This window comes from Oryzias latipes, chromosome 3, assembly GCF_053564925.1.
Source record: "Oryzias latipes strain Hd-rR chromosome 3, Olatipes_Hd-rR_3.1".
Lineage (NCBI taxonomy): Eukaryota > Metazoa > Chordata > Actinopteri > Beloniformes > Adrianichthyidae > Oryzias > Oryzias latipes.
Window position 1 is genome coordinate 6738721 of NC_136239.1, and position 25013 is coordinate 6763733.

At 42.6% G+C, this 25013-nt stretch overlaps 1 protein-coding gene and 1 long non-coding RNA gene across 2 annotated transcripts in view; one reads left to right on the plus strand and one right to left on the minus strand.

Moving 5' to 3' along the window:
- Positions 1-4630: 4630 nt before the first annotated feature.
- Positions 4631-9720, minus strand: LOC144990924 (uncharacterized). The gene is made up of 2 exons (XR_013654791.1): positions 4865-9720; positions 4631-4786 (listed from the first exon to the last, which is right to left on the minus strand). It is a non-coding gene; the product is annotated as an uncharacterized LOC144990924 (long non-coding RNA).
- The window catches only part of zdhhc1 (zDHHC palmitoyltransferase 1), a 28403-nt gene continuing 12719 nt past the window's right edge, over positions 9330-25013 (plus strand). Inside the window, exons 1-8 of the mRNA XM_004066826.5 lie at positions 9330-10760; positions 10943-11036; positions 11397-14832; positions 16006-16225; positions 17320-17495; positions 18663-18764; positions 19662-19786; positions 20094-20249. Of these exons, the coding sequence (XP_004066874.1) occupies positions 16007-16225; positions 17320-17495; positions 18663-18764; positions 19662-19786; positions 20094-20249 (778 nt within the window). The 5' untranslated portion in view covers positions 9330-10760; positions 10943-11036; positions 11397-14832; position 16006. The remainder of the gene's footprint in view (positions 10761-10942; positions 11037-11396; positions 14833-16005; positions 16226-17319; positions 17496-18662; positions 18765-19661; positions 19787-20093; positions 20250-25013) is intronic.

The following is a 25013-nucleotide window of genomic DNA, read 5'->3' on the forward strand; positions in this document are numbered from 1 at the left end:
GCAGAGACTTTAGCAGGATCAGGGCGGATGTTACCTGCCTCTATTATAAACCCGAGGAAAGAGATGGTGGGAACATGGAATTCACATTTTTCAGCTTTAACGAAAAGCTGGTTCTCGAGTAAACGCTCGAGTACCTGCCGGACATGGTGGGTGTGTTGGGCCTGGTCACGGGAGTAAATGAGAATGTCGTCTAAGTATACAAAAACAAAACGGTTGAGAAAATCACGAAGCACATCATTTACAAGATGTTGAAAAATGGCGGTTGCGTTAGTGAGCCCGAAAGGCATTACTAAATATTCAAAGTGTCCGAGGGGGGTGTTAAACGCCGTCTTCCATTCATCCCCCTCCCTCATACGGACGAGATGATAGGCATTACGAAGGTCCAGTTTAGTAAAGACCCGAGCCTCTTGGACGGAGTCAAGGGCGGAACTGATTAGCGGGAGAGGATACTTATTTTTAACAGTGATCTGATTAAGCTCTCGAAAATCGATGCAGGGGCGTAAGGTTTTGTCTTTCTTTTGGACAAAAAAGAACCCAGCCACCCAGGAGAGGAGGAGGGACGTATGTGTCCGGAAGCGAGAGCTTCGTGGATGTATTTTTCCATTGCCTGCTTCTCAGGGCCTGATAAATTAAACAGACGACCCTTGGGAAGAGTAGCCCCTTTCAGAAGTTCTATGGAGCAGTCGTAAGGTCTGTGAGGTGGTAAAGCGCCAGCCCTGGCCTTACTAAAAGCAGTCTTAAGGTCGTGATAGCCGGATGGTACCTTGGAAAGGTCGATGACCTCCGGAGTAGGACAGTGACTTGTGGGAACTGAAGGAATGGCGGAGCGAAGGCAATTAGCCATACAGGCAGTACTCCAGTTGGTGATGTGCCGGTTAACCCAGTCAAACTGCGGGTTATGAGTGCACAGCCAGGGAAACCCTAGGATGACCGGAGATTGGGGGGATTGAGTGACATAAAACTGCATGAATTCATGATGGTTACCAGAAGTGATGAGTTGTACGGGCTTGGTGCGGTGGGTGATGTGAGTAAGGAGTTGCCCTCCTAGTCCAGCCGCCTTGACAGGATGTTCCAACGGTTCTGTAGGAAGATTGAGCTCAGAGACCAGATGGTTATCAATAAAGCTCTGTTCGGAACCAGAATCAATGAGAGCCTTGCAAACATGGGTTCTTGAAAGGTTACATAGCTTGACAGGGATGTACAAAAAGGTATTCTCAGTGGTGAGAGGAGGGTGACCCGCCCGCGGCCTGTCGTCTAGCGGGGGGTCTTGGCGTTTAAACGTAAAGTACATTGGTGAACGAGATGACCCGACTGACCACAGTAGAAACAGGTACCTTCGTCTCTACGTCTCTGCCGCTCCTCAGGTGTAAGTTTGGAGTGTCCTATTTGCATAGGTTCCTCCGGGGGTCCTCTGATCTGTTCATGAGAAACGGGATGGAGAGATTCAGTGATTGATGTCGGAGGCAGGAGTTTGACCACCGTTTTCTTTTGATAGTGGTGACGCTCAGCCTGGCGTTCTCGGAGGCGAACGTCAGACCGCAAGGCCGCGGTGACGAGCTCCTCAAAAGTCTTGGCTTCGGGCTGAGAACATAAATGATCCTTGATGGAGTCATTGAGAGATTGGTAAAACACCCCCTTAAGAGCGATGTCCGGCCAACCTGCCTCCACCGCCAGGATACGAAAGTCAATTAAATGGTCACTCACTGATCTGCTGCGTTGCCTGAGAGCTAGTAGTCGGCGAGTAGCTTCTTCCTCCTTGCGGGGCTGGTCGAACACCAGACGAAACTCATTTATGAAACGCTCGAATGGGACCTGGTGTATGGGATTGGCAGTAAGAAAAGCCTGCGCCCATTGGAGCGCCTTACCCCTGAGAGAGTTCACGATGAGGGTTATTTTGCTTTGATCGGCGTGGTAATGTCGCGGAGCCTGCTGGAAAATTAGCCGACATTGTAGGAGGAAACCCCCGCATGCTTCGACGTCACCATGGAAGACCTCGGGTTGAAGCCGGATGTTTTCGTTAGCTGCGTTAGCGATAGCGGGGCCCGGACTTCCGGTGGCGGAGAAGGAGGTGCTGGCTGCGGCGATGGACGATTGTTGACCGGTAAGGTCCATTAGGGCATGAGATATTCCATCCAGCCGACGGAAAAGATCCTGCTGGACGGTGGCCATCTGGTTCAGTGATTCAGCTTGGCGTCCCAGAGCAATCCCCTGCTGCGTGACTGCGAAGCGGAGTCCTTCCGGGTCAGCTGGGTCTGGGCTAAGGCCAGTCCGTTCTGTCATGGTCGAACACTATGGAGACCCAGTTGCTGGAACCCGGAAGAAACTCAGGAGACGAGGCAGAGTCAGAAGATTTAATCTAAGGGGGGATGCGAGTCGTGGACGAGGAGGAACGTCAGGGACAGCGTAGACAGCCGGTGACGAGGTGGAGCGCCGAGGACGGCAAGCACAGCTTGGAGCGAGTGGTGGAGCCGAGGACGGCGTAGACAGCCTGTGACGAGGTGGAGCGCCGAGGACGGCGAGCACAGCTTGGAGCGAGTGGTGGAGCCGAGGACGGCGTAGACAGCCTGTGACGAGGAAGAACCAGCGGCACCCGTGGAGGAGCGGACCTGAAGGCGTAGAACAAGGCAAGGTAAGTGTGTGGCTTAACTTGGCAAAACTAGACTTAACTAGAGACCAGGCGTAGGCACCGGAGAGAGTGTAACGGACTGGCGTAGTATGCTGGGATGGATCTCCTTAAGAAGGTCTGTTGGTGAAGAGGTGATGAGGTGCAGCTGGTTCCAATGAGGAGTAGGGAGGAGGGAGGCAGCTGACGGCGGACCCGTGACAAAAACTCCGCTTTACCGACACCGAACCCCGGAAAGCCCGCTCCACTGACAATAATCTGATTTTGAGTCACCAAAAGGTTCAGAATCACTTCGGTTAAAGCTATCCGGAAATAAAGCTAGGCTCCGATAAACGGAAGACTTGGTGTTTTTCTCTTTTCTTTTCTCTCTTTCCGACCGCGGTCAGAAGCGCAGGGGAGATTTCCTCCGCCGAAGGCGATTCTTCTTCGGGGTACACTTTCCTGATTGGAACCCTAAGCCTCCAGTGCGGATTAAGAACGACTCCAAAACAGTTATTCTGGGAGGGACACCTTCTCTTTATTACGGTGCTCCGTCCTCCGAACACACAGTATCAACGCACACACCTCCGCTCCGTACTCCGTACTCACCCCCATCTCAGCACACAGGCACGCACGCATGCGCGCGCGCGCACACACACACACACTCCACAACACTTTTATCTCCTAAATTTACGAGATAAAAGTTGTAATTAAAGAAAACAAAACGTTTTTTGTAAACTGGTCCTAAAACCCCGTCGTACTGCTGCAACATGGTGCTAATCAGTGCTAATTACAAGTTAGCAGGTGCGATTTGAATGATTAGAACAAAACGCTCTGCTCCTCCGATAAAGTGCGATGCGGACCTAATTTGCATAGAGATATCTGTGACGTCATTTCGCCTAGTCGAAACTCTAATTCAAGATATCTGTAATTACATTTTGACTATCCTGAATGAACATTACAGATATCTCAAGTTTCAGATATCTCTATTCAAATTTCATTTCAAGATATCTGTAACTTGATTATAGATATCTAAAATTAAATTATGACTATCCCTAACTCCAGTTTGAGATATCTACAACGTCATTTTGACTAGTCATAATTCCAGTTACAGATATCTACAACGTCATTTCACCTAGTCAAAACTTAATTTAAGATATCTGAAAAGGAACATGTAGATATCTTAAATTGACTTGAATTAAAGATATCTTTAACTTGAGTTTTGACTAGTAAGAATGAAATTGTAGATATCTGAAACTTGAATTACAGATATCTACAATTCAGTTACAGATATCCGTAAATCATGAAGTGGATATCTGCAACTGAACTGTAGATATCTGTAATTGTAAACCCCATACAAATGAATGGTGAAAGTGATGTCATTTGTCCTAGGAATAATATCTTTGAGGATATCTAAAATTACGATTACGGATAGGAAGAATGTAGTTGCGGATATCTGAAATATTCTTTTTGACTAGGCAAAACTCAAATAAAGATATCTGCAACACACATCCAGTCTAGCCTTTTAATGTTAAAATGGCCTGCCATAGGCGGGGAGTGATTCTCCTGGCTGGGCACATACTGACGTGGACTGTGTGTCCGTTGCAGATGTGCTAACCCTGCTAGTTGGGATGAAGACTGTACACTGTGGTGGTTGAAACCCAGGATTGTGCAAATGAGTCTTCGGCCAGTGTGTTCCTGTGTTTTGCTATTAGTGCTCTGCAGTTATGTGAGGGTTATGGGGACACTTAACCCTCTTAGGTGGGGGCAGTGTAGCGACCTGGGGGTTAGCCCCGCCTCCAGCCCCTAAGGCTCATGCCAGCCAGTTCAACTGTGACTTAGCACTTGTTTGCTTATTACTACCTTGAAGAATGAACTGAGTCATTGCAATGTCTTAACATTTAATAAATTATTTGCTTTCGATGCAAAAATTAAATTATAAAAACATATAAAAGCAAGTGTCATGATACGACGTGAGTTCGGAATGACCCAAATGCTGAAACCCAGAAAGAGACTCGGACTCAAAAGTAAGTTTAGTGGATTTAATGAAGAGTTGACGTGGGAATGACTTCTTCCTAGGCGAGGCGCAGCGGCTGGCTGGAGGGATCTTGCTGCAGATTTCCCAGGGAGTTAACTTAGGCGTCCAGAGGACTGTGACCAGGTGAGTTTCCAAGAAGGTATTTCCTGAAGCAGAGTGAGAAGCACAATGAGTAGAGCGTAACGAGACAACATTCGTGAACATGAGTTGACCAGACTATGCACCATAGGAGGAACAACGAACTGGCACCGACTGAAGATCCAGGGGATCCTTAAGAAGGCAGCGGTGATGAGGTGAGTACTTGCAGCTGGTCGCATCCAGAACAGGAAGGAGGGGGGAGTAGCTCACAGGCAACATGACAGCAAGATATTCTAATGGGGGTAAAAATTAATTTAAGTTGCACACAACTGAAATGTATTGTATTTAATGTGTTCAGTGTGAATATGAATCACTCAGACACCAGAAGGATGCTCTGTCCAAATGTTTGTGTATTTGTTGGTGTAAGTGTCATTGAAAGAGGAATGTTGAGATGCAAAGATTTACCTGTTAAATACTGTTGGATGAAAAGTGAAATATTCAGTTTTTATCATCGTAAATCTGACTTAAGAGGAGTCAGTGCCTCACCACCAGCATCAACCTCACCACCCGTCACTGAGTAGTAGTGTGTGTCAGAGAGAGGCAGAGAAAATAGTGAGATAGAGAGAGAGAGTGTGTTTGTGTGTGAATGAGATGAGAGAGAGGTGCCTGTGTGTGTGGAGGGGGTATCTGACCTCCAAGGTAGTCGCTGTGTTAACTCTGGCTAAGCTACATTTGATGTGTGTATTGAGGGTGGACACTTTCCTTGAAATAAACACAAGTACAATACTTGCTGTTGTGTTGTAGGGAGAGGAGTGTGTTATGGAAAATAATACGGCTTTAATTGTGTGTTTGTGTGTTTGCGTCTTGGCAGGCCAGTGTGTGGTGTGGCTCTTTGACTCTCAGTGAAAAAATTCGGCTCTTGGTGTCAAACTTGTTCGCCACCCCTGGTCTAGGAGAAAAGCCAAACTTAACACTACAAAATTCTAATTTACAGGCATTCGAGTCTAATGATTCATTTAAGAGGTGTCCAGCACACAGGTGACTATAAAAAGGCATTTCTTAGCAAAGAAAAGCCCTTTGTATTTCATCCTGTCAGCAATGGCTCCCCATGGAAAAAAAATGTCACAAAATCTGAGAAAGGAAATCATTTCTTTAAACAAAAAAAGGTGAGGGCTACGAGAAGATCAGCAAAGATGTGCACATCAGTCAGCATGTCAGTATAGCAAAAGTGATCCAAATTTAAGAAAGAGAGGTTCAGGTTGTGCACGGAAGCCAAAATCTTGACAGGAGCGTCTTCTGATGAAAAGGGTTGAAGAAAATGGCAATGCAAGTTCACTGCAGTTTGCAAAAGCAACAGAAAGCCAAACTGGAGTGAGTGTTTCCCGTGACACCATACGGCGCTTATTGTTCACGAAGTAAGCCTCCCCTAATGTCCATGCACAAAAAGCACTCCTAGAATATGCTGAGGCCCACGCTGAAAAAGATGAAGACTACTGGGACTCAGTACTTTGGAGTGATGAGACAAACATCTTCATTTTTGGAACTACTTGTTTTAAAACTGTATGGCGTCGCAAAGGTGAGGATTTCAAAGAAAAATGCATAGTGCCTACAGTGAAACATGGTGATGGCAGTGTCCTTATGTGGGGCTGCTTGAGAGCTGCTGGGGTGGGGGAGCTGCATTTCATTGTTGGTATCATAACTCAACAATGCACTGCTCTATACTGGAGGAGAAGATGCTGCCATCACCCCATGTACTTGGTCGTCAAGCACTTTTGGAACACGACAATGATCCAAAACACACTTCTAAGCTACTGTTGCATTTCTGAAGAACAGGCTGAAGGTGATTGAATGGCCAAGTAGGTCTCCTGATCTGAACCCAATCAAACACCTGTGGGGAATTCTGAAGCCACATGTTGAGCATCATCTCCATCCAGCATCCAGGCTCTAAAAGAGGTTATTCTTGAAGAATTGGAAAAGATCGATGTTGCAATATGTCACCAAGTTGTTCATTACATGCCTAGAAGACTTTGTGCTGTCCTCAAAAATCATGGGACTCATACAAAATACTAGATGTAGTAGTTTTTGTTGCAGGGTATATTCATTTGAGCTTCAACCAATTTAAGCAAAACTGAGGTTTATGTGATTTAAGTTAGATCATAAACCTTCATTTCATGTTATGAAGTTAAAGAAGTGTTAAATAAAACCTTAACATTGTGGAAAGTTTGTTCATTGAGCTACTTATCAACTTAGAACTTTTTAAATGGGGTTGACTCAATTATCCTATTATATATATATATATATATATATATATATATATATATATATATATATATATATATATATATATATATATATATATATATATATACAGAAAGAGAGGGGGAGTGTTGGAGCTTGTTGTCTCAAAAGTAGCTCACAGGGCAATAGGAAAAGTGCCTGAAGGTTCATAACCCTAATTATTTTTATGTTGTTGTTTTTTGCCAAGAATGTCCTGCATAGAAAAAATGTGTATACAGTCGTGGCCAAAGGTTTGTAGAATTACATAAATATTGGACATTGGGAAATGTGCTGCTCAAGATTTTAGAATAGCAATTTGCATATACTCCAGAATGTTATGAAGAGTGATCAGATGAATTGCATCGTCTTTCTTTGTCATGAAAATTAACTTAATCCCCAAAAAGACTTTCCTCTGCATTTCATTGCTGTCATTAAAAGACCTGCTAAATTTATTTCAGTCATTGTCTTGTTAACTCAGGTGAGAATGTTGACGAGCACAAGGCTGGAGAACATTATATCAGACTGATTGGGTTAGTGTTAAGCGCAGCTCCGATCTTTCATCTGCGTGGTGGATAGATGAAGAAGACTCCGGACTCTGGGACAAGATCAATTTTAGCCACCTCTAGGAATATTTAGTAACCACTGAGCATGGAACAAAAACATCTCCCTCGTACATCAGAGTTCATTCATTTAGTGAGTGATGTCATCAACCCTCGAAACACAGATACAACAATGACTCATGGGAGCAGGAGTAGAAAGAGTAAGAGTGAAAATGTATGCGAATCAGTCAACACTTAACACCCCCACTCGCTCTTAACTCTTCAGATTAACCATAAACATGAAACAGTTTCCTCTTTTCTTGGAAAACGTCTTAAAGAACTTTGACATGTTTAGGTGCCAAACATGTCTTGAGCAAATCTCTTCAGTTTTGACTTGGTTGCTCATCGTTTCACCTGCATCTCTTAATGCTGCATTGATGTTCTCTGCTCTTATAGTCTGTGACACTCTCTTTTCCGTCATGCGTAGTAGTTAAAAATGTGTAAATATTTATTATTCGTGGCTTGCTTTTTCCAGAATAATGTTCTTTTAATACTCCGAGGGCTTTTCTATCATCATCTGCTGCTTCATGTCATATCAAAGACAAGCTTTTGTCATCTACCAGCCTTATAAGCTCCGCATAGGAGTCAGCGTTCTTCCTGCTATCTGCTGCAAGTTTTTCCGCGTTGCTGCGAACAGGTGCTCGTAAAATAGTCTCCTTAAGTTTTAGACTATGTAAATGACCCAGAAATCTTATTTCCTACAGATCATACTCCGGTGCCGCCACGATTCCGTCATTAATCTGCCCGCCATTTTCACGTCGCTGTTTCAGTTTTTCTTTTTCTTTCATTTAAATGTCAGCAACTTCCATCACATCAAACGTGATGCATAATACGTCGCATGTAGACTGTCCCAACAATAACTTCTTTTCATCTCCAAGCTGGTTCACAAGTAGCAGAAGTTTCACATTATTCTTCGCGCCATTTTTCTCCTATCCAAACTCACTTGCCTCTGTTGCTGCCTGGGCCCATAACCTGTTAAGCGCAGCTCTGATCTTTCATCTGCGTGGTGGATAGATGAAGAAGACTCCGGGACAGGATCAACTTTAGCCTCCTCTAGGCATATTTATTAACCACTGAGCATGGAACAAAAACGTCTCCCTCGTACATCAGAGTTCATTCATTTAGTGAGTGATGTCATCAACCCCCGAGACAGAGAACAACAATGACTCATGGGAGCAGGAGTAAAAAGAGTAAGAGTGAAATTGTATAGGGATAGGCTCCGGCAGCCCTTTGACTCTGAAAGGGATAAACGGAAGAAAATGAATGAATGAATGAATTAATTAATTAATGAAATTGTATATGAATCATTCAACACTTAACAGTTAGAATGGCAGACTTGACATGTTAAAAGGAGGGTGATGCCTGAAGTCATTGTTCTTCCATTGTTAACCATGGTGACCTGCAAAGAAACAGGTGCAGCCATCATTGTGTTGCATCAAAATGGCGTCAAAGGCAAGGATATTGTGGCTACTAAGTTTGCACCTAAATCAACAATTTATAGGATCATCAAGAACTTCAAGGAAAGAGTTAAATTCTTGTTAAGGCTTCAGGGTGTTCAAGAAAGTAGAGTGCCACCAGTGCAGAGCTGCTCAGGAACGGCAGCAGGCAGGTATGAGCATCGGTACGGACAGTGAGGCCAAGACTTGTGGAGGATGGCCTGGTATCAAGAAGTGCTGCAAAGAAGCCACTTCTCTCCAAAAAAAACCATCAGGGACAGATCGATCTTCTCCAAAAAGTATGGTGAATGGGCTGGTGAGGAATATTCTCCCATGAAGCCTCTTTCCGATGTTTGGGGAATCTGGAAAAAGGCTTGTCCAGAGAAGAAATAGTGAGCGCTACCATCAGTCCTGCGTCACGCCAGCAGTAAAGCATCCTGAGACCATTCATGTGTGGGGCTGCTTCTCCTCCAATGGAGGGGGCTCACTCACCATTTAGCCCCAAAACACAGCCATGAATAAAGAATGGTACCAGAACACTGTCCAACAGCAACTTCTTCCAACAATCCAACAACAGTTTGATGACCAACAAAGCATTTTCCATCATAATGGAGCACCGTGCCATAAGGCAAAAGTGATAACTAAGATCCTCAGGGATCACAACATGGACATTTTGGGTCCATGGCCTGAAAACTCCTCAGATCTTAATCCCATTGAGAACTTGTGGTCAATTCTCAAGAGGCAGGTGGACAAACAAAAACCCACTAATTCTGGCAAACTGCAAGCAGTGATTCTGAAAGAATGGGTTGCTATCATTTGGATTTGGCCCAGAAGTAAATTGAGAGCACGCCCAGTCGAATTGCAGAGATCCTGGAAAGAAGGGCCAACACTGCAAATACTGAGTCTTTGCACAAATGTCATGTAATTGTCAATAAAAGCCTTTGACATGAATGAAGTGCTTGTAATTATATTTCAGTAGATCATAGAAGCAACTGAAACAAAGATCTAAAATCAGCTTGGCAGCAAACTTTGTGAAAACTTCTATTTTTGTCATTCTCAAAACTTTTGGTCGTGACTGTACATTGAAATACTGTATGTGCAACATTTTGCATTATTGTTCTCACAAAGCAGTGTGTTGTTGTTTATTAAACACAATAATATTTGAAGACTAGCTACGGTAAGGCCAATGTTAGCCTAAAACTTTTATTTAATCCAAACTCAATTTGTGCACTAAATTCAGCTAATTAAATACAATTTTATATTCACTCATATCCAACCAGTTTTCATTAATTCCTTCACTCGTGCTTCTATTAAAATAGCATAACACGACATGATGACCTGCTGTCACATTATTTAGACATTTGTAATTACATATATTCAGTACTTTGTCTCTTATTCTCAGTATTATTTGAATTACTTTGTGGTGGTTCCTCAGGTTGCTGTCAGAAATTACATTTAAAATATACAGTTTCAATCCCCTCTACTTTCGTATATTTATCTTAATATTTTGTAAGAATATTACATTTTTTCCTTTCATATTAGATAAACTTCTAAAAATATTTGGAATCAGCTGCTGTGGTACAAGACGATAATGATTTCCCATCAGTCTGTCACTCAGAAGGAGACGGAGACCACTTCAGAACCCGGTTTGGATCAGGATGCAGAGCCAAACATTTCCACAGACGCTGAAGGCCTATTTGTTTCTGAACCACAACAGCAAGAAACATCAGGTTTGCACATCATTTAAATTACTAATGCAGTATAAATAAAAAAAAAAAAAAATTTAAAGTAGATATGGTATATATTTTCATAGTCAGTCACAGTGCTTACATAATTTCATAAAATCTATGAAAATCCATACTGCCTCATACTGCAAAAACGTATTTATTCACAATATATGTCTCTTTTTAAGGATTACAAACACAAAACAATCTCCATCCCAATGAGTCATATCGCTAGAGGAGACACCACATGATTCCTCATGGGAGGAGAGCGCCGCCATCTTGGTGAGGTCAAGTCGCTGCTGCAGTGCATGCATGTGAACACATTTTTTGCAAAACGCCAGTTCGTTGTGCGGGTTTCACCTGCCAAAATCAGAGAAATGAGTCCACGAAGGAGGAAGGTATAACATTTCATCGTACTATAATCTTTTTCTTTTACTGCTGCATGGGCTTCATTAATCATACACATGTTGACATGCATGATGCTGCAGGGCTACTATCAACATGCTGCATGATGTACGTATAATTTGCTGTCGACATAAATGTAAACTTTATTTTGTTAAACCTATATACAGTATTCTAGGACTAGGCTATTATAGTAATATAGATTTATACATTTCTGACTCAGTGACTCTTCTCTTGCAGGTTTCCAATGGATTCAGACTTAAAGAAAAAGTGGGCCTGAGCTCTCAAAAGAGCTAACCCAGATGAATAACTGTGGTTACCAACTAGCAATACAGCATATAAAACAGTCTGGCTATGTTCAGAACATTTTGTGGAAACAGATTTTGATAAGAGGCCAGACTGTTTGCTTGAAACCCGGCACCATACTATCTGTTTTAACACAAATTGATCACTCACATGAATCAGTAGGGCACATCTATTGTTTTTTTCTTTTCTTCTTTTTTTAAGGGTAAATGAACCGGCTGGGTAGCTCGGTTGGTAAGGTGAGAGGCTACCATGCAGGAATCCAGGGTTCAATTCCTGGAGGGGAATGAGCAATGGTACTGGGGGCACTTACCATATCAATGGCGAGCAATTAACATCACTCAGTGAGGGTCCTTAGGCAAGACCCTTAACGCTACTGCCTCCCAAGTGCAGTTAAGCTGCAGCTCACTGCTCCCCTAGAGGATGGGTCAAATGTGGAGAAGAATTTCCCCATTGTGGGGTCAATAAAGTATTAATTATTATTATCTTTTCTTAATTTTTTGTTGAATTATTTATTTTTTATTATTATTAATTGACTTATTATTGATTTATTATTATAAACGTATTTGTTTATTTTTATTATTTATTGTTATTGACTTACTATTGATTTGTTATTATTTATATTATTATAATTATTGACTTATTGTAGGGCTTTTCTAAATAATTTAAATTACATGTCAAAGAGGTCTAAAACTTCTAAATGTTTAGAAATTATTATTTTTAATTCTTTGTAATAATTTTATAATTTGTAAGAAGTCCTGCAAGTATGCATTTTTTCTTAAAGTTTGAGCTTTTAAGGCTGACTGTTTCTCTTATTTAACAACAACAAATGATACACACACACACACACATATATAGGTGTGTGTGTGGGTGTGTACACATAAATATTATTTATATTAAATATTATTTTAAAGCTACTTAGATGCCACCAAAGGCTATATTGACATGTGGGCGCCAACGACACGCTCCGCCACCGTTGGCCAGGCATCCCAAGCGCACATGTCTCCTCTAGCGATATAGCTCATTGCTCCATCCATTGCAGCAGCTTCAGTGGATGAAGATCTGACCCTGCTATATGGCCCTTATCTATGACTGACAGGAATCCAACACATCTGGTTTCCAGAGGAGGAATTGAGGTGCCATCCACATTTGTTTTCCCAGGAATGACAATGATGGAGGAAGCTGCCATCAACAGTACTTCAAAAAACATTATTTAGTGGAGAAGAGGTCAAAAGAACGTGGTTGGTGTACTCGGGGGAGGAAAATTAATAGGCTTTTGTGTTTTTTCTGCAAACTGTTTTCCAAACAGAAACTTAGTTAAACAAACAAACCCTGGATTTAATGACTGGAAGCATGCCAGTTATTTGACCACCTCACATGACAACAGCCCAGATTATATCCACTGCATGAAAACCTGAGAATTAGCTGTAAGGATAAAAAAGCTGAAGCTTATCAAAATGTTCCTAAGATCATCCATGACTCAAGATTGGTAGTTACAAGCATAAACCACACCATAGCTGAGAAACCAACATATGAGGATTTGATTGATGACTTTGCTGCATTAACGGGCACATTTTTAGTTTCTATTAAGAGAAGCAGAAGTTCCTAGTGTGTAAGCCATGAGAATTTTCAATTCAATTCAGTTTTATTTATATAGCCCAATTTACAACAACAGTCATCTCAATGGGCTTCAAGCTTTAAGTTGTACTAGTTGTATATGTTTTTTTAATCTTATAATGGAGGTCATTTGAAACCTCAAGCAAACATGAGTGTTGTTATCCTTGTAAGACTTGTTGTTCCGTTTAGTATGTGTTTCATAACAGTCCTAAGATGTAGGAATTTACAAGCCTCTAGTTTCATTTTTAATTGTTACATTTGTGAACAATAAAGGAAACCATAAAAATCAATTGTACATTTCTGGGCTGTAATTGGGGGGTACAGAGAGGCGCTACTGGTCTGGCTCGCCCATGTCGTAATTTGTGCCAGAACCACCACTGGCCCGGGAATTTTAAATAGGCCCGGCGCTCGAAGGCAAAGACCAGAACCAGCATCACAGGGACACGGACCCCACCAGGCTAAAACGTGATGTGATCCCCAGTTCATGGCGTAGAGTCAGGGCTCCCTCTCCAAGGAAGACAGCACCCAAGTGACATCGCCACCAGGGATGGGATAGGGCATAGAAGATCAGAGGGTCCACCTTCCTTGTATAATGTAGGTGTGTGTGAGTGCGGTATAAATTCAATGAATTTAAGACTACTTAAATTATTAGAAAGTATAGCAAATTGTAGGAAAAAATAGCGAAAATTAGTAAACATTACAGCGAATTTGAAAAAGTTGATCACACCCACAATGTGAGCGTCCAGCAGGTCAGCCACGGACTTCGCTGCTTTCTGTAAAATATCCTTGAGATTGACTCACAAACAAACAAAAACAACAACAACAGTTTACTGGTCAATATTTAAAACTTCCCCAATGTCTGTACCCTGTTTGTAGTTTTTTGTATTTATATTCCCAAAATCATTAGATTAAAATCACAGAAAAGATTTATGCGAAGATCACCTGGTTTTTCTTGTTTTTTTAATACACGAAAAAATTGCTGTTGTTTTTTTTTTCCGGTTGTTTTTTTTATTTTTTTATTGAAAGCAATTGGCTTTTGTAGTTATGGAATAAGTGTAGCTTTTGAAGATGCAATGAATGCTTTGTGTTTGCTTGTCTCTGTGGTGCTTTCATAAAAGGAACAAATAAAGAAACGAATTCTAATCACTTTGTGTAAATAGAATGACTGTGACGGCTCTAACATTCCTTCAGCAGCCTTCCAGCGTTCTTCCCTCTGTAATATTTCATAAGTTACGGACCCGTCCTGTCTGTTCCATTTGTAATTGGGCGGGGTCAAATGAACAGACCAATCAGGCGGGACCTATACCGTTACCCTGGAAACAGCATACAGGGCCGCGAGGCGGTGGGAGGCATCGGTGGGAAGCGAGAGGGGCCAAGTGGCCCAGTCTGCTGGCTGAGACGCTGCTGTCGGTTATTCCGCGTTAAAAATTTAACGCTTGCTGCCTTCGGAAACGCCCCGCTCTTACTGTTGACATGGCGGCTGCGGTGTCCGGCTAGGCGCCCCTCTAGCAGCTTAGCTCATCAAGCTAATCAGACCCGCGCGCGCTCGGTTTGGCATACAGCAGATACCGGCGGTTCTCGTCCACAACCGGCATGGAGGTTAGCTGACGTCCGGCCTGGCTTGGGACGGCCTAGTCGACGGTGCTCTGCTCCCTGGCTCGCTGTCCCGGGACAACCCGTGCGAAGGCTCCATCCCAGAGTCCGGAGATGAGACGAGAAGCGTCCTGAATCACGGAAACACGCGCCAACCAACCAGGTGAGCTGACAGTTCCCTATGCGTTGCCCTTCATGCCTTTGTTTGTACTGAACATTTCTGCCAGACCATAGACTGAAAACCCGTTAGATTATCTAGATATAGTCCGTGACTGCCTTCTAATCAGCCTACAGGACACGATTTTCGTTATTCATGCAATCCAAAGAATTCAAACAAAAGAACCAGAGGAAACGGAAGTGAACTTCCCTTTGCATATAAATGTATCCTCTCTTCCCCTCAGCTGGACCCCTACCCCAACCCATCAATACACCTGAACAAAGATTAATCCTCTAAGTCCCTGCAGCTTTCTTTTTTATTTTTGCACACCAAAAGACATAAATGAACATGAACTGGACCAATCATTGTTAACGTCACCTCCCGGACTCTGAAGACCAAAAAGTAAAATTTGTAGGTAAAAAAAAACATAACTAGAGTTTACTGCATCCTACTTAACAACATTAGTAAAAACAGCATTGGGTTGGAACAGAGTTATGAAAGACATTTGTAGAGTCTACTTGGTGGAGACCCCGAGGAAGACCCAGGACAGGCTCGAGAGACGTCTTTTGGCTGGGAATGTCTGGAGATTCCTCTGTAGGAAGTGGCTGGGGAGAGAAATCTGGACATCTTTGCATCTGCTGTCCAAACCTGGATTAGCAGGAAAAAATGGACGGATGGGTGATTTTTACGGTCCTACCACTTTTCAATAAAAAAACCCTAATTTATGCACAGGTTTAAGTCTTAGTAAAACCAGAAAAGCTAATTTACCGTGTTTTCCACCATGACTGCCATCAAGAGAAAATGAAACAATAAACATCAATAAAACCATTTGACACCAGGCTGTACATTAGCTTGGGGTTTTAAGCATCACCAATGGGAAAATGCTATCCTCTGAAACCTGCCTCTGGTGGTCATTTTAGATACTGCAATAATTAGTATTTCCTGTTTGTGTTTAAATATTAAAAATGAAAGTGTAGCGCTGTCAGTCTTTGGTGTTCCGCTGAATTTTGTCTGCCTGCTGACAAGAGCGCATCTAAAGAAAAACTCTACACTGAAAGTGATGGCTGTGGCTGTGAGTGCATTCACAGTAACCATGTCTGTGAGCAGATTTTTTTAAATCTACAGGAAAAATGACTGATACTTTTTTTTTTTTGGTCAACTTGTGTTGACTGTGTGCAGGATGGATGTGTGCGGCAGAAATCCAAACCGCACAGCCCCTGTCAATGAGGACACTCCACGCCGAGCTGATGTTCCTCTTTGTTCCCGGACCAATGGATGGAGCTGGCCTCCACATCCCTTCCAGCTGCTGGCCTGGCTGCTCTACCTGTACTTTGCCATCACAGGCTTTGGTGTGTTCGTACCACTGTTGCCCTCACACTGGATTCCTGCAGGCTACATTGTATCCTCTTTGTGCAGTTTCCCACTAGTGATCTGTCACAGGGAGATGTCTGTACCACTTACTGTATAAGAGAATAGTTGTTCTGGTGAGATTTAAAATGGGCAGTTCAAGCAAGACTGCCCAATAATTTAAAGGAAGTTGAGGTTTTCTATCAAGAAGAATGGGCTGCTTTACTATTAGAGAAGCTCATCCACAACAACCACAAGAGACTTCAAGCTGTTATTGATGCAAAAGGAGGCAATACAAGGCACTTTGTAAACTTTGAACAGGAACAGGGTCATTTGGGAGGCTTCTGTTCATCCAATCACTTACTATCAGTGGAAAATAAATAAATTCTGTCTTATCATCATCATCATCATATCAATATTCTAGGAAAAATGACCAAGAAATCATCATTTCTTCCAGGGAATGTAAACTTATGAGCACACATTTATTGAGCAAATCACAGACAAAAGAAACAACTGATAATTTCAATTTATGTGCCTCATAATAATGTAATAGATAACAACAATAGGCTGCATATGCATATCTTCACGCTTCACTAGCGTAACACGTTGATGCTTATTCGACCTCATGAAACACATGAGATATCGAGTAGATTAGCGCAACATACAAACCATTAACCATAGCATAAAAAAACAGGCTGACAAGTCAACTAATCTCCCCGTTCAAATCGCTAAATCCATTAAATTCTTCATCCCATGTGTCGCTTTGGAACAATTCCACCATTCCTGATGTTACACTGAGCGACACGTCATTTTCTGCATTGTCAGCAGAAAATATTGATACACACACCTACAGTGTCCTCCAGCATTTATTTAAAAAAAAATCATGTAGAAGGCGTACCTGAGTGAAAGTCGTACCTCTGGTCAAACAATATAAAAAAACACGCAATTTTTAGTCTAAAAAATGTGCTGCCAAAAGAATAGAAAACAATGGTATCTGATATTTTTATTTGGTTGTTTTTGAACTTTTGATCACAATTTGGATCATTTCATTGGGGAACAGATCAGATGTCGCCGGTTTTAGTTCATGTCTTAATTTAAAAGCTGACCTAATCCCTCTGGTTGTGTGAGCCCTGAACTGTGCTACAGTGTACCGGCATCGTGTTTGCAGCCCACCTGTGTGTCCATGTCATGGCGGTGTCTGTCGACCCAGCTGACTACAATGTGAGGATGAAGAGCAGCCGAGGTCCGCTCCCTGCGTTTGACCGCTCCAAGCATGCGCACGTCATTGAGAACTGTCATTGCTACCTCTGCCAGGTCGACGTGTGAGTAACAACTGCATCCACACGGGGTTTACACAAGCACTGTTATACGTCAAGCTCAGCATTTTCCCTGAAGTGATATTTTTACAGGCTCAGTCTGTTACCGTCTGTCTGACAGGCTTTTTTTTTTTTCTTAGGCTTTCCCTCGATTTTAGTGCCACTATGTACAGTTGTAGTTAATAAGGGCAGGGATGCCCAGTTTAGTTAAGCGTTTTTAGTTTAGCCTATACCTATTGAATTCTATGAATTCATGTTTTCTTTATGATTTCATGTTTGTTATACACTTACCAGTAATATTAAATTACATTGAACAGTACTTTGGGAAAACAATTGAACCGGTTAGTTCAAAAGGGGCCCAAGTCCTAGAGGTTTGTTTTTCCAGGAAATTATTTTAATTGCATAGCTTAAAGGGAGGCAACACCAATTGATTAATACTTTACCCAGATTTAGCACCAGTTCATAGCTCACAAATGCTAAAATAAAAACCCATGCAAAACCCATGCAAGAGAGGCCCAAGTCCAGGAATATTGCACTTAATGCATTTTAAATGTCAAGCATAGTCAATACATTACAATGGACTTGGGACTTTTTTGCACATAATCAGATAGCTTTTCTCTCGAAGACCATAGAACATAGAATATCTCTATTTTGAAAAATTGTGGACTTGGGCCCCTTTTGAACTAACCGATTCAAATGGTATTTAGAGCACATTCACTCCAACAGCTTCACACCAAGGTTTTTAAAACCAAATAGCTGGTCTTCGTTTGGCAGGTGTGAAAGTTTGTCTGAAATTTGGTTTGCTTGAATGAGGGCCTAAATTCATATTTATAAATATACTGTTTAGACTGTTGACAGTTTACAGACTCACTAGAACCATGAAAAACCCTGCTCTCTTTCCAACGTTGAGTTTGGCATCTAAGGGTGAGGTGTACAGGAGGAGACGAACGGTCCCATGAGCTGCTGTCATAGCAGTGCATCCTGCTATGACAGCAGGGGAAAAGTATCCATAACAACTTTGATGTTTATTTTCCAGAAACTGCATCATATGATGTTTAAAATCTCTGGATAAACTAATCAAACAGCTGCAAACAGCAGAATTCCTCACTTTACCAGCAGAAGAGCTTACTCTATTCATACGTGTGGAACAGACTGAGTGTGTTGTTGTTTCAGGGGTCCAAAGTCAAAGCACTGCAGTTCTTGTAACAAGTGTGTGGCAAATTTTGACCATCACTGTCGCTGGCTTAACAACTGTGTGGGCAGCAGGAACTACAGGTGAGTGTCAGGTGTATCCTGATGTGTCTTCAAATGTGAAACACTTTCACTGTAAACTTACGTAAAAATGGATAAATGTGGGAACCAAGCCACCATCACCAGCTCTGTGATTTCATCTGCCACACCTTCACTCTGTGGTTCTAACAAAATCACAGGAAGACTTATTGGAACCATTTATCTATTGAATATCTATCAAATTAAAGTTGTATAAAACGTGGGTCTAAAGTCTTGACCGAAGTTGAACCGTGGTCACATTTGTTCATTTACGGTATTCTACTGGTCATGATTCCTTCGTTATTCAGAATCATCATTACAACATTTGAAGTGGCGTAAATGGCGTGTACTTATATAGCCCTTTCTACCCACCTCTAAAGCGCTTTACAGTCACAAACCCATTCACCCAGTCGCACACACATTCACACCATGATGGCGGCTCTGCTGCCGAACACTGGCGCCAACCTTCCACCAGAGGCAAGGTGTGGTTCAGTGTCCTGCCCAAGGGCACTTCGACACACAGTGGCAATCTTCCGATCAGAGGTCGATCGCACTACAGCTGCACCACGGCTGCACTACGGCTTCACCACAGGTGCACCACGGCTGTACCACAGGTGCACCACGGCCGTACCACAGGTGCACCACGGCTTCACCACAGGTGCACCACAGGTGCACCACGGCTGCACCACGGGTGCACCACCTCATCATTTCTATACACTTGTACTTATCAGTAAAGATGTTATGATGGGACGATAGAGAAATTAAATATTTCTTTCTCCAAAAATATTTTTTGAAGGTCACTGAGTTCCACCCCCGTGCTGAGCCTGAGGGTCTTAGTGGGGGTTGTGTGATCCGAAGGGGAACAGTCTTAAAATGTGGTCAAAAACACTTTGTGTCTTGCAGGTTGTTTCTCCACAGCGTGGTCTCAGCTCTGTTAGGAGTTTGCCTTGTGCTGGTTTTTGCCTCATACGTCTTTATTGAGTTCTTTCTGGATCCATCCAAACTCCGAACAGACAAGCACTTCCTAGGTAAGCGTTGGCCTCTGACCCTCAAACAAGATGTGAGCGCATGCAGAGATGCCACTGGGGTGAGGTTTCCCTCTCACTGTTGATAGAACATCCTTCCTTTAAGGTCTTGTTTCCACTCTGTCCCATCATGGTGTCCTAAACTACTGATGAAACAAAACAAAGAGCAGAAGTGAGCTGGACACGCTTCTGAATAAGAACATGTTTAGCTTAACTTGACTGTTGTTCTCGATATCCTGAAGAAAAAAAAAACGCAGCTGGGCCTGTACAGCATTAGTCAACAGAACGCTTCAAACTTGTGTGTCCACAGTGAGAAATGAGACGGGTGTGTGGTTCGTCTTCCTGCCCGTGGCGCCCCTCAGGTCAGCAGCGGCAGTCATTCCCGGCCTGGCGGCTGTTACGGTGTCACTGGCTCTGCTGTCCTTGGTGCTGCTCTGCCACCTCCTCTTCTTCCACATCTACTTAAGTAAGAGTTCAGACACATTTTCTGTAGGTGCCTGCTGTTCAGAGGCAGAGCAGTCGTCTTTCAGTTGTTGGAAACTGGTGCAATTCCCTGCTACTATAGTCACATGTTGAAGTGTCCTTGGTTAAAAACACTGAAGCCTTGCTTCCCCCTGACAAGTTCAATTAAGTGGTATACCTGGTCCTCCTACTGTCAAAACATGAAAAAATGGCAAATATGGAGCAGGAAAAAAATAAAAAGTGCAAAATAATTACAGGCTATTTGTGTGTAAAATAAATATACAAGTGTATATTTTGTATTTTATTATTTATGTATTTATGCTTTTTTACATCATGGCCAGAGGACAGATGAAAATTAGCCTTTGCTTAATTCTGGCTTTTTTAAACATGTTTAATCATGTCTTTTTTTAATTGCACTGTCCCCTTTTAAGAAAAACGATTCTTCTTATGATAATTACACTGACCAAACAAAACTCAAACTTTATTTATTTATATAGCGCCTTTCATTTCAGTTAAAAACACAAAGCGCTTAACATAAAAGCAGATAAAACAGTCAAAAAACCCGAAAATTGTTAAAAACAGCAAACAAAGGACAATCACACAAAGATGCGACCCCTCCCTCACCGCCACCCACACCCACACCCCACCCACCCACCCAGTTCCCCCAGTAGAACCCTGAACAGAAACAAAGAACTGCAGCTAAAAGAAGGTCTGGCTTGGTACTGCTGTGAGGAAACGATATGATATGATGGGGATCCATTTATTCCAAGGCCCAGCCCGACCACAGGGGTCACCACCACAGCGCCCGCCCAGCACAGAGCAGCCCAGGGCCCACTCCATGGCTATTAGACCACAGAGCGGGACCCCAGCCCGCCCAACCAGAATGGGCACCGCAGCAATACCACCCCCTACAGGTCAAGCCGGTGGTGCCCCAGAAAAATGGATCCCCAAGAGGAAACACTGGAGTTAAAAACATCAGAATAAAAATTATCATAAAATAACAACACTAAAAATAGAAAAAAAGATAAAAAATAAAATAAGATTTAAATATTTTAGTATTTTAAAAAACAAAATACGTAAAACTGATTGAAACATAACCTACGTATCATTGGTAAAATAACAATAAAAAGAATAGTATATTAAAAACAGAGATAATAATAGTCCTTACAAATAATTAAATGAATAAATACGTAAATGAATAAATAAATTAATAAATAGATAGATAAAAAATAAAAAAGACATAGGAAATGATCAAAGTCATGTAAAAGCCAGACTAAAAAGGTGGGTCTTGAGCCTCTTCTTAAAAACCTCTACAGTCTCTGCGGCCCTGAGGCCCTCAGGCAGGCCGTTCCACAGGCGAGGGCCGTAATGGCAGAACGAAGCCTCACCATGTGTCCTGGTCCTCACCTTAGGGACAACTAATAGGCCAGTGCCAGAGGACCTCAGGGTCCGCGAGGGTTCGTATTTTAAAATAACATCATTTAAATAAGAAGGCCCAAGACCATTAAAACATTTATAAACCATTAAAAGAACTTTAAAATCAATCCTGAAACGCACAGGGAGCCAATGCAGCGATTTTAAAATAGGTGTAATGTGTTCCCGCCTCCTGGTCCTCGTCAGAACTCGTGCAGCAGAGTTCTGTAATAGTTGCAGATTTGGCAGGAAAATAACCAATTCTCTGAAATATTGTTCACAAATCTGTCTAAATCTGTGATAGTGAGCACTTCTCCTTTGCCAAGACAATCCATCCCACCTCGCAGGTGTGCCATATCAAGATGCTGATTAGACAGCATGGTTATTGCACAGGTGTGTCTTAGACTGGCCACAAGAAAAGGCTCCTCTGAATTCTTCAGTTTGGTTTTATTGAGGGGGTCAGGGGACTCAAACAACCAGTCAGTATCTGGTGTGACCACCATTTGCCTCATGAAGTGCGACACATCTCCTTCGCATAGAGTTGATCAGGTTGTCTATTGTGGAATGTTGGTCCACTCTTCTTCAATGGCTGTGCGAAGTTGCTGGATATTGGCAGGAACTGGAACACGCTGTCGTATACGCCGATCCAGAGCATCGCAAACATGCTCAATGGGTGACATGTCCGGTGAGTATGCTGGCCATGCAAGAACTGGAATGTTTTCCAAGAATTGTGTACAGATCCTTGCAACATGGGGCCGTGCATTATCATGCTGCAACATGAGGTGATGTTGTTGGATGTACCGCACAACAATGGGCCCCAGGATGTTTTCACGGTATCTCTGTGCATTCAAAATGCCATCAATGAAATGCACCTGTGTTCTTCGCCCCATAACACATGCCTGCCCATACCATAACCCCACCACCACCATGGGCTACTCGATCCACAACATTGACATCAGAAAACCGCTCACCCACACGACGCCACACACGCTGTCTGCCATCTGCCCTGAAGAACAGTGTAAACGGGGATTCATCCGTGAAGAGAACACCTCTCCAACGTGCCAGACGCCATCGCATGTGAGCATTTGCCCACTCAAGTCGATTACGACGACGAACTGGAGTGAGGTCGAGACCTCGATGAGGACCACGAGCTTCCCTGAGACGGTTTCTGACAGTTTGTTCAGAAATTCTGTGGTTATGCAAACCGATAGTTTCAGCAGCTGTCCGAGTGGCTGGTCTCAGACCATCTTGGAGGTGGACATGCTGGATGTGGAGGTCTTGGGCTGGTGTGGTTACACGTGGTCTGCGGTTGTGAGGCCGGTTGGATGTGCTGCCAAATTCTCGGAAACGCCTTTGGAGACAGCTTATGGTGGAGAAATGGACATTCAATTCCCTAGCAACAGCTCTGGTGGACATTCCTGCTATCAGCATGCCAATTGCACGCTCCCTCAAAACTTGCGACATCTGTGGCATTGTGCTGTGTGATACAACTGAAGATTTCAGAGTGGCCTTTTCTTGTGGTCTAAGGCACACCTGTGCAATAATCATGCTGTCTAATCAGCATCTTGATATGGCACACCTGTGAGGTGGGATGGATTGTCTTGGAAAAGGAGAAGTGCTCACTATCACAGATTTAGACAGATTTGTGAACAATATTTCAGAGAACTGTTTATTTTGTGTATGTGGAAAATGTTTCACTTTTTTGACTTCATACCATGAAAAATGGCAGCAATAACAAAAGTGTTGCGTTTATATTTTTGGTCAGTGTATATTTTAGTTCTGTCATGGTTACTCCATCACAGCTGGACCATTTGTCTGTGTCCGTGATTTCCATTCGTAGATACTGGTAGCAAATAGTGTTGTGTATAAACTGTATATTCTGAAAAGGGAGCCTTCCCTCCAATATTGTTCCAGATATAAAACTGTTTTGGTTAGTGGGTTTTTTTAAAAGAAGAGGAAATAATTTTAAAGTTGCACACAGTGGAGCAGAAAAATAAAAACACTTTAACTGTGAGACAGAATGTCAAAAAAGAATTCAGAAATTCACAGCGTTTGTTTTTTTTATGAATTAATTTATATAAAAGAGCAGAAAATAAGTATCTCCTTCTAACAATCAAGTGTTCTCTTCCTCATTGACCTGTTTTTTTCTTGAAGAAACTCCTCTATCCATAACATATTAATGTCACCTGTTTGAACTGGTCATCTGTATAAAGACACCAGTCCACACCCTTAAACAGTCAGACTGTAACCTCTCCACCATAATCAAGACCAAATAGCTTTCAAAGGACACCAGGGACAAGACTGTCGACTTGAACAAGATTGGGATGAACCAATCTACAATAAGATGCAGCTTGGAGAGAAGAGATTAACTGATGGAGCAATTATTAGAAAATGGAAGAAGATCACGGATGATCTCCCTCCACCTGGAGCTCCACGCAAGATCTCACCTGGTGGAGACCAAATTATCTGGAGAACGTTGAGGAAACAGCCCAGAACTACAATGGGAACTAGTCCATTATTAGAAGTGAGCTGGGACCCTAATATTAAATGTTATTATAGTAACACACTTCGTGATGATGGATCCAAATCCTGGTCCTCCTGCCTATGTACATATCCAGGTCCATTTAAAGTTTTTCAGAGAGCATCTGGTTGATCTGGAGGAGGATTGGGAGATTGTCGTGAGGTTGAATGAATCCCAAATATAGTCCTAGTAGAACACAACACCCATTGTGAAGCATGGGGGCAGAAGCATCATACTTTTCTGCAGCCCCCAAAGCAGGTTTGAGAAGATCTGCATGAACCAAACAGCAACTACAGAGCAAACCTGGTGAAGACCAGGTTCAAATTACAAAGAATTGAGATTGAGATTCTGTCCCATTACGCAATTTTTTTTTTTGGAAAAAAAAGGCACATTTACATTCTGTCTCTCATAGTTGAAGTGTTTCTATGATCTGGATAGTCGACACATCTTAGCATGCCACACTCTGCCAAGTAAGGATAAAAACAAGTCGGCAATCATTATAAGATTTGGGAACAGAAAGCACAAGGTGGAAAACCTAAAGGAGGCAAAGAAACGTAAAGGCAAGACAGGGCTCCAGACTGCGACCATTTGCTCGCATTTTGCGACCAAAATTTGAGACTGTGCGACTGAATTTTACATCCAGTCGCACATGCGCGACCAGTAAATTTGCCTCCCCCACCCTCCGTATTTTTTTATTCATTAAACGTGGAAGCGGCCCGTCAATGATCAATGAAATGAGCAATGAAATCATCAATGAGACGCGAGCCCACACGCACGCAGACAGACACACACACACTCGTGAGACTGGAGCACACGCGAGCGCACACTCGCATG